The sequence below is a fragment of the Lagenorhynchus albirostris genome, chromosome 20 (assembly GCF_949774975.1).
Source record: "Lagenorhynchus albirostris chromosome 20, mLagAlb1.1, whole genome shotgun sequence".
Taxonomy (NCBI): Eukaryota; Metazoa; Chordata; class Mammalia; order Artiodactyla; family Delphinidae; genus Lagenorhynchus; species Lagenorhynchus albirostris.
The window spans coordinates 8,243,323-8,262,578 of NC_083114.1; the positions used below are offsets into that span (position 1 = coordinate 8,243,323).

At 45.8% G+C, this 19,256-nt stretch overlaps 1 protein-coding gene across 3 annotated transcripts in view; it reads left to right on the plus strand.

Annotated features, from left to right (window-relative positions):
• Window positions 1-3,126: 3,126 nt before the first annotated feature.
• Window positions 3,127-19,256, plus strand: part of MYH10 (myosin heavy chain 10) — a 135,138-nt gene continuing 119,008 nt past the window's right edge. The window contains exons 1-2 of one of the 3 annotated variants that reach the window (XM_060133392.1): window positions 3,127-3,225; window positions 9,856-10,232. In XM_060133392.1, coding sequence (XP_059989375.1) covers window positions 3,210-3,225; window positions 9,856-10,232 — 393 coding nt within the window. In that variant the 5' untranslated portion in view covers window positions 3,127-3,209. Of the gene's footprint in view, window positions 3,226-3,371; window positions 3,493-9,855; window positions 10,233-19,256 lie in introns of those variants that run through there. The other 2 variants (XM_060133394.1, XM_060133393.1) reach the window with 2 other exon arrangements.

Genomic DNA, 19,256 nt, shown 5'->3' on the forward strand with positions numbered 1-19,256 from the left:
ATATCAGCGCTGTACAGACGGAACAAAACAGCTTAGAACAAAACAGGTTCGTGGGCTGGAACTGCCCTGAGGGAATGAGTTTGGACTTGTGACCTAGACTCTGCAAAACAGTGGTCTGTGACCTTTTTCTTTTGGGGGTAAAAGCAGCCTAGACTGCCAGCAAAAATTACTATGGAGAGAGGACAAAGATTTCTCACTCTTTTGTAATGAAATTGTAGATTAGAAAAAAAGGACAATTTTCAATCTATATATTCATAATGCCATTTTTTCCCCCAGTAAATCATCCTGTTACATACTTGTTGAACGAGCCCTTCAGGTGTATATTTCTATCCTCTTTTTTTTTTTTTCTGCGGTACGCGAGCCTCTCACTGTTGTGGCCTCTCCCGCTGCGGAGCACAGGCTCCGGACGCGCAGGCTCAGTGGCCATGGCTCACGGGCCCAGCTGCTCCGCAGCATGTGGGATCTTCCCGGACCGGGGCACGAACCCGTGTCCCCTGCATCGGCAGGCGGACTCTCAACCACTGCGCCATCAGGGAAGCCCTTTTCTTTTTTTAAATAAACTTACTTATTTTTGGCTGCCTTCGGTCTTCCTTGCTGTGGGCGGGCTTTCTCTAGTTGCGGTGAGCGGGGGCTACTCTTCGTTGCGGTGCGCAGGCTTCTCACTGCAGTGGCTTCTCTTGCTGCGGAGCATGGACTCTAGGCGCACGGGCTTCAGTAGTTGAGGCACACGGGCTTAGTTGCTCTGCGGCATGCGGGATCATCCCGGAGCAGGGATTGAACCCGTGTCCCCTGCATTGGCAGGTGGATTCTTAACCACTCAGCCACCAGGGAAGTCCTGTATCCTCTTTTTAGAGATGAGGTTAAGGAATTTGTCAAAGATTAAGGCTCTAGTAAGTGGCAGAGACGGATTCAAAGCCAGGTCTATGTGGTCCTAAATCCTGCGTTTTCCTGATCAAAATGGCAAGAGGTTCAGGGATGGAGCTACATGAGGTGAGACTGGAGTTAGAATTCTGAGCCTGGCTGGCTAGATGACTGAGGTGGAGGGGGACATGATGGGGGAGCAAGGGAGAGGAAGGAATCAAAGAGGTTTCAAGGCTGGTTTCATTAACAGACAAAGGGAAGTTGGGAAGAAAGAGTTTGGGTGGAGGGATGAAGTGGAAGTGGGAAGAAAATAGGTTTGGGGCTTCCTGCTTTTGCAGTTGTCCTCCCATCCAGGTAGGCACCTCTGGCAGACAGTTGAAAATGTAGGGCCCAAGGGCTGCAGAGATGCCACGGCTAGAGATGCATTTGGGGACAGTTTCTATATTTTTTGGGCCACACCACACAGCTTGCGGGATCTAAGTTACCCGGACCGGGGATCGAACCTTGGCCTCCGCGGTGAAAGCGCCAGAGTCCTGACCGCTGGACTGCCAGGGAATTCCTGGGGACAGTCTCTTGATTATTGATTTCTCTTCAAGACTGACATCTTTGTGATGTTGAATTCTGGTGAGCTTCCTGCCCTCCTCTTCTGATGGTCCACTGAGTTTGTTTTAAAGTTATGGGAAACCACAGACTTGGTGGCTGATGGGGCTGTTCGTGTGTGAATACTCTAAGCATTCAGAAATGACTTCAGTGGCTGGCAAAGCTGAGACTCAGGCATTAGAGATGGAGTGTTTGGTGTTCTCTAAAAAGTTGTGTTTTTTTTTTTTTTTTTTAATTCAGAAGAGGAATACTGTTCACATGCTATGTATGGTTAACTTGTACTCCATGTGCAGGTTGCATTAAGGAGGACAGACTTCATGGAGCCAAGTCACAAGCTGCCCTGGACAGAGGGCAGCTTACTCCAGGAGGCTGATGGGGGTGGGGGACAAGATGCACTAGGACAAAGGACAGTACAGGACCTGATTCGGACTTCCCCAGGAGGGACTCTGCACTCAGCTGCCTTGAAATCTTCTGCACCACCCCCTCCTTATCGTTTCCTGCCTTGTTTTGTTTTTTGCTTTATTCACATTTTACCAGACCGGAAGTTTCCTAGGCCTAGCCACTTACATCATAAATAATAAAATGCACCCACATTCAACACGAAATAACTACATCTTGCTGTAAAATTTTTTTGAAAAGATTTGGATAAACTTCAGTTTTTGTAAGAAATCATTTTGTGACTTGTGACTTAAACTTTATTATATTTATAATTAATTAATTAAGGGTCATGTTGCAGTTGACTGGATATTGCAGACGTTTCATTAAATATTGATTAACTTTGATTTTTTTGGTTCCCTTTCCTTATCTGGGAGCTTTTTTCTTCTTCTTCTTCAGGTCTCAAACGCTTTCTAAGGCCTTTGAAAAGTTAATAGGCCCTGGGGGATAAGACAGCTCTACAGAACCTCCTCGTAGCCCCTCTCAAGTAGGGAGCTCTATTGAATGAATGAATGAACGAACGAATGAATGAGGTTAAGCCCTTTTCCCAAGTCTTCTCTCCAAGGGGGGTTCGCTTCTCAATCCTCTGTAATCTCAGCCCAGCCAGGAGTCTGGGTAGGGAGACGTCTCCCCTTTCAAACATCAAAACCGCAGCAGCGGAGGAAGCTGTCCGGCGGCCGCCGCTCAGAGGGCCTGGGCGGGGTCAGCCTGGAGGCGGGGGTCGCGACAGTGCCGGGAGCGCGGACCGCCGACTGAAGCCGGGGCCCCAGCTTTAGGGCCGGAGCGCATGGGCAGAGCAGCAGCCCGAGACTTGCCTCCCCTCCCCCACTGCAGGTGAGCCGCCGAGCCGCGGCCCCCACCCCCCCAGCTGCCCCGGGAGTGACGTAAGGCCTCTGGACCGCGCTCCGGCCCCGCCCCTGCAGGCAGCGCCCGCGGCCCGAGGCCCGCGACTCCGCGGTGGAAGCCGGTCCCGCTGCGGGACACGCCGGCTGCGACAGGCAGAGGAGGCGGCGAGGCACTTTACTGGGCTGCCCCCTGCAGCCCGACGGCAGGGCGAGGCGCGTCCAGGCGGAGCTCGGGGCTGCGGCCGTGGCACACCTGCCCCGCGGTCCGCACGGCCGAGGCCGCTGCGGGGTCCGCACCCTCTGCCCCGCGGAATCGCGGGGCACCCAGCCAGCCGCAGCTGTCCATCTCCTCCCGAGCCAGCCAATCGCCCGCGACTGCCCCGGCCGCACCTCCCGGAATCTCTGACGGGCGTGCGGCTCAGCCTATGAGATGGGGGTCTCGGAGGCCTGGGCTGGGAGCGGGAGCCAATGAGCATCATTTCAGGTGGGTGGAGGGAGCGGACCTCGGGAAGGTAGCTTCTTTCGGGTTGCTAACGTTTTCCCTTGGAGATGGGCGCGCAAACGGACCAGTGGGTCTGGGGGCGGTGGTGACGGGCGTGGAGCTGGCCCAATGAGGGTGGGAGGGGGTGGGGCAGCCCGGAGTAGCAGTGCTAAAGGAGCCCGGCGGAGGCAGCGGTGGGTTTTGGACTGAGGCGCCGGATCTGTGGTCGCGGCTGGGGACGTGCGCCGGCGCCACCATCTTCGGCTGAAGGTGAGAGGTGCGGCTTCCCGGGTCCGAGTGCGGCGGCCGGGAACCGAGGGACGGTTTGTGGGGGAGGAAAGGATCCCCGGCTGGGGGCCCGGGCGGGTCTGTAGGGCAGGAACGGAACCGAAGCGGGAGCTGGGGAAGACAGAAGGGGTTCTGGGCGGAGGGTTTGTGCTCCAGGGGCCGTAGATTCGCGCAAGGAAGGACCTTGGGGGTGGTTAACGGGACCCCGGTGGGTGGAGAGACCCCTGGAGGGGCGGGGAATGAGGTCCTTGAGAGTGAGACCCCTGCAGGGATTAGGGCCTGGGTGTGCGGGAGGACGACCCCTGGGGGGCTGGGGATGGAGATCTGCGGGTGGGCATGTGCTGACCTGATACTAGGCGTGCGGGATCCGTGGGGCGCGGGGTTGGGGGGGCCTCGTGCCCTGGTGGGTGTCCCCGGGGGTCCCGCGAGCCTGTGCTTGCCTCTCGGGAGGGGAGGGAGTCCTGGGGCGGGCTGGAAAGCGCCATCCGGGTTGGGGGTGGGGGAGCGCTGGACGGGAAGGGCCACTGGGTGGGTTAGGCCGGGTCCGGCATCCCGAGTGCGGTGAGGGGTTCGCCGAGGGCTCGGAAGGCCGGCGGCGCGCCGGGACCTGCGGGGTGAAGGGACCGGAGGGCAGGGCTGCGCACGGCCCGGGAGGCGTGCGGCGGCGGGTGAGGGTCTCAGCAGCCGGCCGCCGGCTTGGGGAGGGTCGGGCTCCGCTGGTCCCGGGGGAGCTGGGCGAGGGAGCGGGGGGGCGTCTTCCCAGGCGCTCTGGGGACGGCGGGGGCCGGGGGTGGACACCCGGCCAGGCCCGGGCGGTTTGGGGGGGCGAGGCGGGAAATGTGGCGGGGGCGCGCTGCAGCAGGGCGGTCGGGGGGGGGAGGGTCAGCCCTCGCCTCGGGATCCCTTTATTGTGTAAGTGATCTGGGCATGGCTCGGCGCGGAGTCTCTTCCTGGCCTTCTGCAGTGGGGGTCACACCCTGATCCCATAAAATCGGCCTGGAATGGGGTCGGAGGGAAGTTGAAGGCGCGGAGTCCCGGCGTCCGCGGGGGCTTTGTGGGCCTGCGGTGGGTGGATGCGGCCCGGGGACCGGCGAGGCGCCCAGGCTGGCCTGCCTGGCAACTAGGGCCTTGGGAAGGAGGTTGGCGACTCTGGTCTGAGCTCGGCTGGTGAGTTTTGGGTAACGTGGCCTCTGCCTATGACCGTTATCTCTGTTCCTTGGGGCCTCTGCAGTTCCCTTCGAGATCACTGCGGTGGATGGAAGGGGGTGGGGTGGGGTAGGGGAAAGCAGGCAGGGTAGATCCCGACTGCAAATGAAACAAAGACTGCTGTTTTCGCTGAATAATATAATATCAAATATAATACTTCGGCTTTGCTGAGATTTTTGTTTTTTAACATTGAAGCTGAGGATTCTTTGAGTCAGGCTTAATTATTCTTGATAGTATCTCACTCTGGAAAACTTTAATGTATTTATTGTTTCATTTCCTTCATCAATCCACCTTTATTAATTACTCCTTCAGTTGCATGCTTTTGATGTTTAAGTATGCCCTGTCTGTCACGGACGCTGGAAAAGTGGCCATTTTATGCAGCTCCTTACTTCTGCATCTTAAATTCAGTTCTTTCTCGTCCTTATCTGGAGAAAGCATATGGTGTAATTGTGTGATACAGCACTAGCTTTTGCTGCAAAGGGATGTGACCCGAGAGGTTGGCTTTTTATTTGGACTCCTTAGGGAAATCATTTCAATGAAGACAGGCTGGATGGAAGGTGAGATGGAGGAAATTTTGAAGGGCGCGTTGTATGGTGAAAGACTCTAGGCTTCAGCAGATGATGTACTTACTTGTCATATAGGAAGAATAAAAATTCCTGGTGTCGGCTCCACGTTTCAGAAACATTTAACGCGGTGTAAAGATACTCACAGAGGTGGCTTGGGCCATGAATAGCGATAGTGTCCTTTTGCACTTAGTTTGTATTTCTGCTCATTTGGTTGAACAGGATACTGATAAATGAACAGACTTACAGGTCTCTGTAATGTAAGTGACCTCTGTGGTAGCGTTACACAAATTGGGACAATTCTGTTTTAGCTTATCCGTCTTAGAGAGATGCGCTATCATATGGATCCCTTATCCATCATTTTTGTTTGGCTTTTTATATGCAAGATATTCATAAAACTGTTTTTCTGTGCCTGTACCTATAGTAGGTGCTGGGAGGCAGTCGAGAAGTTTCCTGGGTGATACTTCATTGAGAGTCTAAAATGGCCTTGGAGATGGAGCCCAGGGGTGTGTGTGTCTAAAAGCAAATGAAGGGGATGGGGCTTTGGCTCTGTAGGGAGCTAATTTGTGCACAGATAAATGATTCACCCATAATTAGGCAGTTATTTCAGATGACACCAAGAACCTTCAGATTCTGTCTGTTGCAAAGATGTTCCTATTTATTCCTTTTTTTCCCCCAATATAGGGTTTTTTTTTTCTATAAAATACAAAGCCTTTGCTAGATTGTGCTAGTGCGTTCATTGGCCGAGCCTGTATTCTTTTTTTTTTTTTTTCTGGCGGCTTGTGGGATCTTAGTTCCCAGATCAGGGATCGAACCCCGGCCCCCGGCAGTGGAAGTACAGAGTCCTGACCACTGGACCTCCAGGGAATTCCCTGAGCCTCTACTCTTGAAGCCATGATTGATAATTGATCCGAGAGGCAGTATGTAGTGTACTACATGCCCTTCAAAGTTTTCTTCTCACCTTCCATCCTTGTAGCATGTGCTCTGGAGCTGAACTGAGTTTACTCCCAGCTCTGCCCCTCGTTAGCTTTGTGACCTCCAGCCAGTTATTGGCTTTCTCTGAACCTTGGGTTCCTCATCTGTAAAATGGAGATATGAATAGTACCTACCACGTAGGGCTGTTGTGAGGATTAAGAGTTAATACATACATAAACTGCTTAGAATAGTGCCTGGCCATGATTAGTGGTATATAACAACAGTATCTGCTGTTTTCAAAATTCTAGTATTATCCTTTCTGAAAGGCAAAGCATTTGGGAGAGGTTTCCCTATTAAATACCAGCATTATCAAGATTAGGTACCAAATGTACAATGGAATGAAAAAAATACAACATATTTGGCAACCACAAGTGAAGAGTTAAGATGAACAAAACATCTTCACTGGCCTCAGGGACTCTGTCAACTAAACAAGGATTTGAGCACCTACTACCTGAGTCCTCTGGTACAAAGGCGAGGGAGGGTTAGAAGAATGCCAGGAGAGCGGTGCAAAATGTTAGGAGAAGGCTAAGGATTAAATTGCCAGGTTGACCTGAAGAGAACTTCTGAAAGGGTGGCGTTGGGTTAGGATTTGAAGGAATGGTTAGCTTTTGGTGGTGGAGGAGAAGCTGAAGCTTACAGTGAGGGTGGGCACCATTCATGTAGTATTGATCAGTAGGTATATAGAGGCCCTCCTGTGGACCAGGGGGTAAGCTCACTGTATGGCAAAGACAGGAAACCATCCTCATAGTGTTTAGTTAGTTGTAGAAAACTCTGGAAAAGTAAAAATTAAAAGTAGTTTGTGATCCCACTACCCAGTGAAGACCCAATGACTATTTGTTTCTTTTAAAACAAAAAGAAAAAAAAGTGTTTATGTAATTTCCCCACACACACAAAATCGGGAGCATATTGTAATCACACTATTGTGATCTCTTGTGGGTTTTTTTCCCTTATATTAAATTATAGGTGGTTCCCCACCTAGAAAAAGTACGTACTGATAAATTTAAAATGTGTTGATTTGATCAAATAATTTATAAAGCCATGATTTACTTTTAAAAAAAGAAAAAAGACCTGCCCTAGAAATGACCTGTTAAGTTACTGTAATTTATAGTCATTTGTTAAATCTAAGCATATAATTACATGTCTAATGTAAAAGTAAAGAAATGTGTGCATACGTACAGGCAGCAAGGCAGTTTCTGAAGTGTTGTATGGGGTATACAGTTTATACCTAATAAGAATAAGAGTAACTTGTTATCGTATTTTGTTCTAGTTGGATATTTTCTCTTTTAAGAGACTGTCCTTCCTAAGGCAGAGTGTGTGTCCTATTGTCTGTATCCACAGTCATCCAGGATAATTCCCATTTCAGAGCCATCCTCTTCCTAGCAGTGGGTAGCGAGTGTATAGGTTGGGAAGACAGAAAACTTGTTAATAATCCTATCAGTGCAGTCCGGAGAGGTGATGGGTTTTTGAAACCGTTCTTCAGTATGTACATGTGGTGTGCTTGAATATTTTCTCTATTGCCCTCTCCCACATGGATGCCTACGAAGGCAACTGCAATTATAGTTAGAGAGCATATTAGCAATTCTATCGGTAGAAGTCTTAATGTTACATGTTTTGTGATTCTTTTGTTTGTTTTATTCTGTTTTGTGATTTTTGTTTTATCCAAGTGTATACCCCTTGAAACGTTAGCATATCCTTTAAATCAGGATATGAATTAGTCTAAAACATTGGTTTTCAACCTTTTTTCCTACTCCAGCATACCTGGTAGTAACAGTGGTTCACCATGGCAACCAGAGAACCGTGGAGGAATGGTTCTCGAAGTGTGGTCCAGCATTATCTGGGAGTTTTTGTTAGAAATGCAAATTATCGGGTCCTCCACCCCAGACCTACTGAATCATAAATGCTGGCAGTGGGGCCCCGAGGTCTGTATTTTAATGAGCCCTTTAGGTGTTGCTGGCGCCCTTGCCAAAGTTTGAGAACCCTGCCCCAGGGCATGAGTGTTTGTAACCCTTTACATTGCTAACAACCAGTTTCTGAAGAATCTTAGCTATTTGATTCTAGTACCTTATTACTGGGACTGAAAGGGCTAGTATCTTGTACCCACTATCAGTGTTTAATCTTTTAGGACAAAGATAAATAGATCCCTTTAAGAACCCGAAGAAAGTTATACGTGTTCTCCTCAGAAAAGCACAGATACACAAGAAAGTTGTACAACGTTTTTAGACCATTTCAGTGACTTCACGGAGCTTGAACTTTGTCTACAGCCTCGAGGTTAAGAGCCTCATAACAACTTTGGATGACTTCATGATTTCCCTTGCAGCCTTCCATTCTGTTGCCTACCAAGAATCCCCGTCATTTTGGGGAGAGGGAAAAGTTGGGAGGGTTTGATGGTTACTCACTTGCCTTCTTTCATTGACTTGGATGAGATTTGTAATAACCTGGAATTTGGAGTAATAACATTAGTATTTAATGATGGTGTTGGATTCCAGAAAGATATTGTCAGGCAGGAATGACGGGTCACATCAGAAAGGTGAGTGACGAATGTAAAATCCTGTCCTTTGATCCAAAAAGTCAATCCCACAAGTATAAGAGGAGAAGTAGCTTCAAGGACCACGAGTGGAGCTTTCGCTGACAGTTCCTTGTGAACCAACCGTAAATGAGCGCTCAGTAAACCACTTAGGTCTCGAGATACTGTTCATTGTAAAAGTCACAGAAGCAGTGCTTTCCCCAGTGTGGCCTAAGGCTGTGAACAGTTCCTTTTCTTCTGCACTGGTCAGACTGTGTCTGGAATATTCTGTTTGCTTCCAGTCCCCACACTCTAAAGGGGCATGGAGTCTGTTTAGAGGCGAGAGACCAGAGTGGAGGAGTGAGTCCTGATGAAGGACGGGATGCAGGAGAGGAACCGGCGGGGAGCAGCTGTGGGCCTGGCAGTGGAGACCTGAACAGCCCCCATCACATACTTGAAAGGCTGGGTGTGATGCCAACTTACATGCTCATCCCCTGTGGTCTCGTGATCACACTGAGGCCACATGGGCCATAGCAAAGCTGCAGGGGGCTGGCTTGGGGTGATTGTAAGGAAGAACGTCGAGTCTGTTGTCTGAAGGTAGGATGGGAGGCACATTCTAGACCTGAGGGGCGGTCTGCTGGCAGCCACTGTGCATTTCTGTAGCTATCAGTACATCCTGGTGGTCCAGCAGCACTCCATGGGCCTTTTGTCATGAAACTTTGTTTTCTTTTTCTTCCTTTTCCTTTCCCTTCTTAAGTCCCTGTTTAATTTGTGGTAAGGGTGAAATAGGAGATGGAGAGGGAAAAAAGGGTGAAACTGGAACTTTGCTTTTCCCTCCTGCTTGTTTTCCAGCCGTCAGCGACAGGCTACATCTTGAGTGGTCCTCAGACGACCAGAGTCATCATTTGTGGTCAGGCCTGAAATTTACCTTGGAAACCCAGTTAGTACGGCCACGGAGAGGGCTACCGCAGCTCCTTCACTCAAAGTTCACGCTTTCTGTTTACCAAAGCGTTTGTTTTAGGTTTCTTAGAAGAGTAAAATTTGTGAACCATCGTATATTTTGGAATATCTGACTTTGTCCTTCTCCTCTTCTCGCAGAGGCAGTCGCTCTTGGATCCCTTCTGTTCACAATGGCACAGAGAACTGGACTTGAAGATCCGGAGAGGTATCTCTTTGTGGACAGGGCGGTCATCTACAACCCTGCCACTCAGGCGGATTGGACGGCTAAAAAGCTAGTGTGGATTCCATCAGAACGCCATGGTTTCGAGGCAGCTAGTATCAAAGAAGAGCGGGGAGATGAAGTTATGGTGGAGTTGGCGGAGAATGGAAAGAAAGCAATGGTCAACAAAGATGATATTCAGAAGATGAACCCACCTAAGTTTTCCAAGGTGGAGGATATGGCAGAATTGACATGCTTGAATGAAGCTTCTGTTTTGCATAATCTGAAGGATCGTTACTATTCAGGACTTATCTATGTAAGTATGCCCTCTAAGTAATCATGTGAAGTGGTGACTGGGAATTAATGGAAATTACACATGCTGTCCTAATCGATGTGGAATACTCACATACTCTCTGTTTAACGTGTCTATTTCTATTAAAGATAGAAAGATTGTCCCTTGCTTACCCAAGTCTCGCTTTGCTTTAAATCTTAACACATAATTTTAAATAATCCAGTCTGCAATTAAATATACTAAAATGATGTTTGAGACTTTTGTGTAGTGGTGCTCTGGAGCTTAATAAGAGGGGGGAGAGCCTGTGGCAGAAAGATAAGGGACTTTCATATGGTAATAAGAGTTGCATTAGTGGTAGGATACAGATGGCAGATTGGTAGGAAATCCAGTGTATATCCAGGGGGTATAAAGTGGCGGGGCTGCAAGCTTAGAGGTTTCAGTGAGGAGCAAGACCAAGGTCATCGGGTACAGGGAAGTCGGAAAGCGGAATGCTGAGGTTTTTAAGAGGAAACAGTTCAGGGTGAGATTGAGGCTGGGGTTGTCCTGTGGTTAGCAGTTGACACATGTGTCACAGTCACTGACGGTGTTGTGACCATATAGAAGTTCCCGAAAGTAATAAGGGATCGGGGTTGAGAGGAAAATGCAAGCCAGATACTGAAAGAATCTCTAATGCCAAAAGAGGCTTGAAGGGATGGTAGACATGGGTGGCAATGATTTAAAGAAGGCCGGGTAATTAGCAGCAACATGGATGGACCTAGAGATTATCATACTGAGTGAAGTAGGTCAGAAAGAGAAAGACAAATACCATATGATATCACTTATATGTGGAATCTAAAATATGACACAAATGAATTTATCTACAAAACAGAAACAGACTCCCATACATAGAGAACAGACTTGTGGTTGCCAAGGGGAGGGGGGGAGGGATGGATTGGGAGTATGGGATTAGTAGATGCAAACTATTATATATAAGATGGATAAACAACAAGGTTCTACTGTATAGCACAGGGAACTATATTCAATATCCTGTGATAAACCATAATGGAAAAGAATATGAAAAAGAATGTGTGTGTGTGTGTATAACTGAATCACTTTGCTATACAGTAGAAATGAACACAACATTGTAAATCAACTATACTTCAATAAAATAAATTTTAAAAAAGAAAGAAGGCAGGGTAGATCGAATGTAGATTTAGAATGAAGAGAAGTAGAGGGGAAGGTTGACGCTGTAATGGTCTGAATTTGGAAAAGAGAAGTTGAATTTTATGCAAAGAGTGTGGTACTAACATCCATGTATAATTCAGAACTTCAGCAAAGCAGAAGTCGTTTTCCCATAGAATTAGTTTATTTAGTGGATGTTTACTGAGCACCTACTATGTTCTAGGTGCTGGGGAGAGTGTGGTGAACAGGCCAGGCCAAATCCCTGCCTTTGTGGTACATCCTATACAGAAATAAAACAGGACTATGGGATGGCTTTCCCCAGCGGGTCAGGGAAGGGCTCTTTGAGAAGGTAGCATCTGAGCTGGAATCTGACTGATAGGAGGGAGCTAGCCATGGGAACATCTGAGAATGAGTAGTTCATTCATGACCTTTGCCAGAGTAGTCTGAATCAAGCCTGGTGGTCTCTTTTATTTTATTTTATTTTATTTTTTTCTCTATGAGTTAGGATGCAAAGTAAGGGTGAGAGGCACCAGGGTCCGGAAGGTGGCTTGAGGAAGGTGGCTTGAGAATGCGTAAGGTTTGGAAAGGGGAGGAAGCCAAGGGTAAGAAAACAATTGGAGCGCAGCATTGGGAATCCAGCTGAGACTGAATAACTGAATGTGTAAGGTGGCCACATTTTTGTCTGGAGAGAAAGGAGTGGAGAGAGGGAGTGAGAAAACTGGGAAGTTAAGAGATTGTGGTCAGATCATTATGTTGACATCTGAGATTTGAGAGGTGAATCAATTTTGGATGATACCTGGTGCGGTGAATTGCAAAGGGCTGGAAATGCAGGGACGTAACCAAAAAGCTGTGGAGTGCTGCGCTGTGGAAAGGAGCCTTTCTGCCCCCAGACCCCACCCTGCCTTCGAGGGCTGCTGCAGGGAGGAGAGAGGAGGGAAAGAGAAAGGGGAAGGAAGTTGTGGGTAAAAGGGAAGGAGGAGGGAAAAGACAATTTAGTCTTTTGTAGCCATTTCTCATGATAATTCTAAGACTTTGCAAGTATCTTTTATTGAGTTTGTTTGATTTTTTTTTCCAGCTTAATTCGGGGGCAACAGGAGTGAATTTCTGGGTTTCTTTTCAAAGCACGGCCCCCTGGGCTTTACAGCAGGAGAATCTGAGTTTTTTTCTTTTTTAAAAAATTTATTTATTTATTTTAGGCTGCTTTGGGTCTTCGTTGCTTCCCGTGGGCTTTCTCTAGTTGCAGTGAGCAGGGGCTACTCTCCATTGAGGTGCGCGGGCCTCTCATTGCAGTGGCTTCTCTCGTTGCGGAGCACAGGCTCTAGGCAGGTGGCCTTCAGTAGCTGCAGCACGCGGGCTCAGTAGTTGTGGCTCACAGGCTCTAGAGCGCAGGCCCAGTAGTTGTGACGCATGGGCTTAGTTGCTCCGCGGCACGTGGAATCTATCCGGACCAGGGCTCGAACCTGTGTCCCCTGCATTGGCAGGCAGATTCTTAACCACTGCGCCACCAGGGAAGTCTCTGAGTTTTTTCTTTTTTTTTTTCTTTTGCGGTACGCAGGCCTCTCACCGCTGTGGCCTCTCCCGTTGCGGAGCACAGGCTCCGGACGCGCAGGCTCAGCGGCCATGGCTCACGGGCCCAGCCGCTCCGCGGCACATGGGATCTTCCCAGACCGGGGCACGAACCCGTGTCCCCTGCATCGGCAGGCGGACTCTCAACCACCGCGCCACCAGGGAAGCCCTGAGTTTTTTCTTGAAGTACTAAGGTCACAGCAGAGGTGAGGGTTTGGGAGGATCATACCTTCAATTAGTGGGGTGGAGAAAGGGTTCCTATGGAAGATTCACGTTGGAGCGCTTGACTCTAAAGAAACCTACTAAGAGAATGGGGCTGTGGATGGCCGTGGCTGCTGAACACTGAGTGAAGGGTATAGTTTTGGGCTTTGGAATTCACCCAGCACTTGAAATTGATCAATTGAGGTACCGTGGTATAGGTACTATAATAACTTGGATAGGACCTTTGGGATATATTTCTTTTCTTTTTTTTAAAATAAATTTATTTATTTATTTTTGGCTGTGTTGGGTCTTTGTCGCTGCACACGGGCTTTCTCTAGTTGCAGCAAGCGGGGGCTGCTCTTTGTCGCAGTGCACCGGCTTCTCATCGTGGTAGCTTGTCTCGTGGCTCGCGGGCTCTACAGTGCAGGCTCAGTAGTTGTGGCTCAGAGGCTCCAGAGCACAGGCTCAGTAGTCGTGGCTCATGGGCCCAGCCGCTCTGCGGCATGTGGGATCTTCCCGGACCAGGGCTCGAACCTGTGTCCCCTGCATTGGCAGGCGGATTCTTAGCCACTGCGCCACCAGGGAAGTCCATTGGGACATATTTCTATAGATAAGACATAACATATGTTCATTTAGGTAAGTTACTAACAGGTTTGGTTATGTTATTTCCTTATATTTTCTTTGGATTTAATCTCCCCAACTTCCACCTTCTTAGGTCATTAATTTTCATCTTCTTAATAAAACTACTTAAAAACTGCAGATGTCTTCTCTACTACGTTTTAGCTTACTTCACACATTTTGACATGTAGTATTTTTAGTGTTCTAAAGATTTTCTAGCTTCTATTATTCCTTATTTAACCTATGAACCATTTAAAAGTATACTTTTAAAATTCCTAAATGTTGTTTTTTAAGTTATCTTTGTGTTATTGATTTTTAAATTAATATAGTCCATATAATCACACTCCTTGTTTTTGTGAGACTTGCTTCATGTAGCATATTGTCAGTTTTTATGAGTGTTATGTGTGTTTGTTAAGAATGTGTTTTCTGTTGGGTGTGGAGTTCTATATGTGGCCGTTAGACTAAGTTTTTTAATTGTGTTTAAACTTTACTAATTTCTCTCTTCTTGGTCTGTTGATTATTAAGAAGTGTCTTAAAATCTCCCAGTGTGTTTTCTCAAACTAAGTATTGCATTCCTTAAAAATATAGTTTAGTTTTGCCTGTTGATGAATTTTTACATGAATGCCTCTCTTAATACATACCTTTTTGTGTATTTTTGCTCAGCATTACAATTTTAAGATTCACCCATATTACTTTGTGTTGATGTAACTCAGTTGTTCTCAAAGGGTGCTCTACAGACTCCTAGGGTTTCTTTAAGGCCGTTTCATGGGATCCTTGAGGTCCAAACTATTTTCATGATTATTGAAGACTTTATTTGCCCTTTTATTGTTGACATTGGTACTGATGGTGTAAAAGCAACGGTGAGGAAAACTGCTGACACCTTATCGTGGGTAAAAGCAGTGACCCCAAACTGTACTGGTGGTCGTACTAATCCAGTTTCACTCCAGAATGTCCTTGGTAAAGCAGGAGGAATGATTGAATTTATTTCAGCTCTTGAGAACACATCTTTTAATATTCTGTGTGATGAAATGACAAGTATGCATAAAGCGCTTCTGCTGCATATTGAACTAGGATGGTTGCTTTGAAAAAAAGCACGTGTGTAGCTATTTGAGTTGCAAACTAAACTTGCTACTTTTTTTGACAGAATACCTTTTATTTGATAGAATGGCTGATAGATAAGCTTTGATTAATTCACACTGGGGTATTTGGCAGACATCTTCTTGAAAATGAACAAAGTGAGCCTGTCATTTTAAAGGAAACAGTTGAATGCATTTGTTGACAATGATGAAATTTGAGTTTTCACATGAAAATTAGAATTTGTATCTGCCACTGTGAACTTGACAGCTTGTCAACACTTAAAACCTTCCTGATGAGAGATAGATGGCAATATTAATGAATGTGATTTTTTTTTAACGTCATATAGTGTGAAATGTCATCATTTGGAAGACTTGAACAATTCATCGAACCAGAGTTTTCCAAATGATGTGTACATGATGTTACAAAATCATGCCTGGGTAAAAGATTCATTCACCTGTGCAAGCTTAGCCAATGGATTTGATGTATGTAACAGAGTATGAAAAGTTCATGGACAGGGTGTCAGATGCTACATTGCGTCTAATCTTTAAGAAATTCTTACTTGTCGAGTTTTGGTATAGTATCGAAGAGGAATATCTATAATTACATGAAAAGGCTGTTAAACTACTCCTCCCTTTTCCAGTTAAATATCAGTGTAAGGCTAATTTCATGTGTTTCAGTCAAAACAGCATCACAGTAGACTAAATGCTGAAAAAGAGTGTTGAGTGTTTTCTATTAAGAAAATTGAGTGTTTTCTATTAAGCCAGACAATAAAAGATTTGCAAATATAAAACCGTACCACTCTTCTCACTTTTATTTTGGAAAACAAAAGGTTATTTTTCATAAGAAATGTTATTTATTGTTATTTTTAAATGAGTAAATACACATTTAAAAACTATGTATGTACGTATATTTGTATAAAAATATATAAAACAAAAGCTCTTTAAGATCTTTAACAATTTCTAAGAGTGGTAAAGGGCCCTGAACTATAAAAGTTTGAGTGTTTCGTTCCTTTTTGTGGAATGTAATGTTCCATTGTAAGATTTTTGCCCCAATTTATTTATCCTCTCAACTGTCTTTGGACATTTTATTTTTCCATTTTGTGGCTATTATTGTACAAACAGTGCTTCCATGAACAGTTTCGGACGTGTCCTGGTGCACATAAGCATGGCTTTCTAGAAGGTGTATAACTAGGAGTGGAATTTCTGGGTGATATAGGACATGCATATCTTTAACCCATATCTTCAGCTTTTCTAGATAATGCCTAAGTTAGTCAGATTCCAGCAGGAAACAGAAGGCCCTCTAACTAGGTATTCTGTGAATTTAATAAGGGGACGATTTACAAACATGTGAATAGAGTTTAGAAAACAGATGCAGAAATGTCGCAGTATCCCAGCACTAGTGATGGCTGAGAGCCCTGGACCCATCTTCATCTTTAAAGGAACAAAGAGCTGTTACCTCAGCTGGGAGAGGATGCCACGTGGAGAGGGCTTCCTGGTAGGAATTGTGGCCGCCTTTAGAGGGAAGCAGACAACTAGCAGGGAGGGGCCTGGGGGATAAACATCCTGACTTCATTCTCCCCCTACCCTCAATCTCCTGCTGCCTAACTCAGTTTGAAGCCAGAGGAGAAGGGAATTTGCTGATATATTTCTTAGGGTCAGCCTCAGTTCCATTTGGAATTTAATTTTGTGTGTGGTATAAGGTAGGGGCAAGGTTAACTTTTTTCCCCCAAATGGCGATTCAGTTGACCCAGTGCCATTTACTGAAACGTAGCCCTCTCTCCACTGCTCTGAAGCGCCACCTTTGTTGTAAATCAGATGCTCATAAATGTGTGCTTGACGACCTGTTCTGTGTCACGGGTCTCTGTGCCTGTCCTTGGGCTGACACCACATTGTCTTGATTATTACAGCTTTAGACTATGGCTTGGTGTCCAGTAGGGTAAGTTCTCTCATTTGTGTTCTTTAGGATTGTTCTGGTGTTAGGTGCTTTGCATTTCAGTATAATTTCAGAACCCACTTGTCAGTTTTTCATACATACACACACACGCACACACACACAACCTTATTGGAATTTTTATTGGGTTTTTGCTGATTCTATAGTTCATTTTGGAGGAGAAATGAGATCTTTACAATATCTGTTCATCTAGTTCATTTATTTAGTTCTTAATTTTTCTCAATATGTTTTAGGTTTTTTTTGTAGAGGCCGTGTATATCCTTTGTTGGATTTATTTTTTGTAGGATTTATTTTTAGGTGTTTGTTTGTTTGTTTGTTTTTGCGGTACGCGGGCCTCTCTCTGTTGTGGCCTCTCCCGTTGCGGAGCACAGGCTCCGGATGCGCAGGCTCAGCGGCCATGGCTCACGGGCCCAGCCGCTCCGCGGCACGTGGGATCTTCCCGGACCGGGGCACGAACCCGTGTCCCCTGCATCGGCAGGCGGACTCTCAACCACTGCACCACCAGGGAAGCCCCGAGGTGTTTGATTTTTTTAATGCTATTTAAGTGGTGTTTTAATTTTAATTTAATTTAATTATTTATTTATTTTTGGGGGGTACGCGGGCCTCTCACTGTTGTGGCCTCTCCCGTTGCGGAGCACAGGCTCCGGATGCGCAGGTTTAGCGGCCATGGCTCACGGGCCCAGCCGCTCCACGGCATGTGGGATCTTCCCGGACCGGGGCATGAACCCGTGTCCCCTGCATCGGCAGGCGGACTCTCAACCACTGCGCCACCAGGGAAGCCCTAATTTTTATTTTTTAAATAAATTTATTTTATTTATTTATTTTCGGCTGTGTTGGGTCTTCGTTGCTGTGCTCGGACTGTCTCTAGTTGCAGTGAGCGGGAGCTACTCTTCCTTGCGGTGCACAGGCTTCTCATTGCGGTGGCTTCTCTTGTTGCGGAGCACGGGCTCTAGGCTCGCAGGCTCAGTAGTTGTGGCACACGGGCTTAGTTGCTCCACGGCATGTGGGATCTTCTGGGACCAGGGCTGGAACCTGTGTCCCCTGCATTGGCGGGCGGATTCTCTAGCACTGCGCCACCAGGGACTAACTAAGTGTTGTTTTTAAATTGTTACCATTAGGTAGAAATACAGTTGCCATGTTTTTTTACAGTTAACTTTTGTATATTGACATTATATTCACCAACCTTACTAAGTTTATTAATTGATTAAATAGTTTAGCTGAGGATTCTTTTGGATGTCGTGTTGAACACACTCATGTTGTCTGCAGATAATGACATTTTTGTTGTTTCCTTTCTAATTCTTGTACATTACTTTATTGCATTGTCTAAGAAGTGTAAATGTTTGTTGAATAGTAGTGGTTATTGGAGGCATCTTTGTATCATTCCCGATGTCAGAGGGAAAGTTTTCAATATTTCACTATTAAGAATGACTTGTTTTGTTTTGAATTTTTTTTTATTAGATTCAGGGAAGTTTCCTCTTGTTCCTAGTTTTTATCCCGCATGGATGAATTTTTAAAAATACTGATTGGTTGTTAATTTATCACATGTTTTTCCAGTTTCTGATCAGGTGATAGTGTGATTTTCTGGTTATTTTGTTATTGTAGTGAATTATATACTATATTTTTTAGTGCTAAGACTAACCTGCAAGGACCAAGTATTCTTTTTATGTATTACTGGATTCCTGGATTTTGTTTGCTGGTATTTTGTTTAGAGTTTTTGCATCTATATTCATAAATGAGATTGACTTAAAAATTTACTTTCTTATGATGTCCTTGTCATACTTTGCTATCAAGATTATGCTGGCTTTATAAAATGAATCATGGAATGTTTTATCTTTGTATTTTCTCTGGAAGAGCTTGGATAAGATTGATGTTATTTCATTTTAAAATAATGATATAGTTTCCTTTGTGGGGACGTTTTTCTTTCATAGATACAGAATTTTTCAGATTAAAAATTTTTGGTGTCGGTTTTGATATTGAGTTTTTCTGGAAATGTGTCTATTTCGTGTAAATTTTCAAATTCATTGGCATAGTGTTGTTCATAATACCCTCTTTTTTCCTGTAGGATCTGTAGTGATGTTCTCTCACTCCTGATACTGATAATCTGCTCCACCCTTTTTAAATGAGCCTCACCAGAGGTTTATCAATTTTACTAATCTCAATCATCTCTTTTAATTACTTCAGCATATTACTGTACAAGATAATAATCCAAGGCAATAAAAGTAGCCTCACAGGGAATCCACATATTATCTTGGATTTTAGTCACAACTGTTGCCTTACGTGCCACCTACTGTATATAAAATTGTGAAGTTAATTTGAGGCTCTGCATGACACCAAGCTGGTTCTAGAGTTTTGCTCTGGGCAGGCAGTTAGATGAAGGGGATGGAGCACGTGTAGATCAGTCAGGGATTTACATCCTTCCCAACTGGGCTTTGGGCTGGTCTATTTCTGGTATACTCTAAACACTCAGGGTGTAGC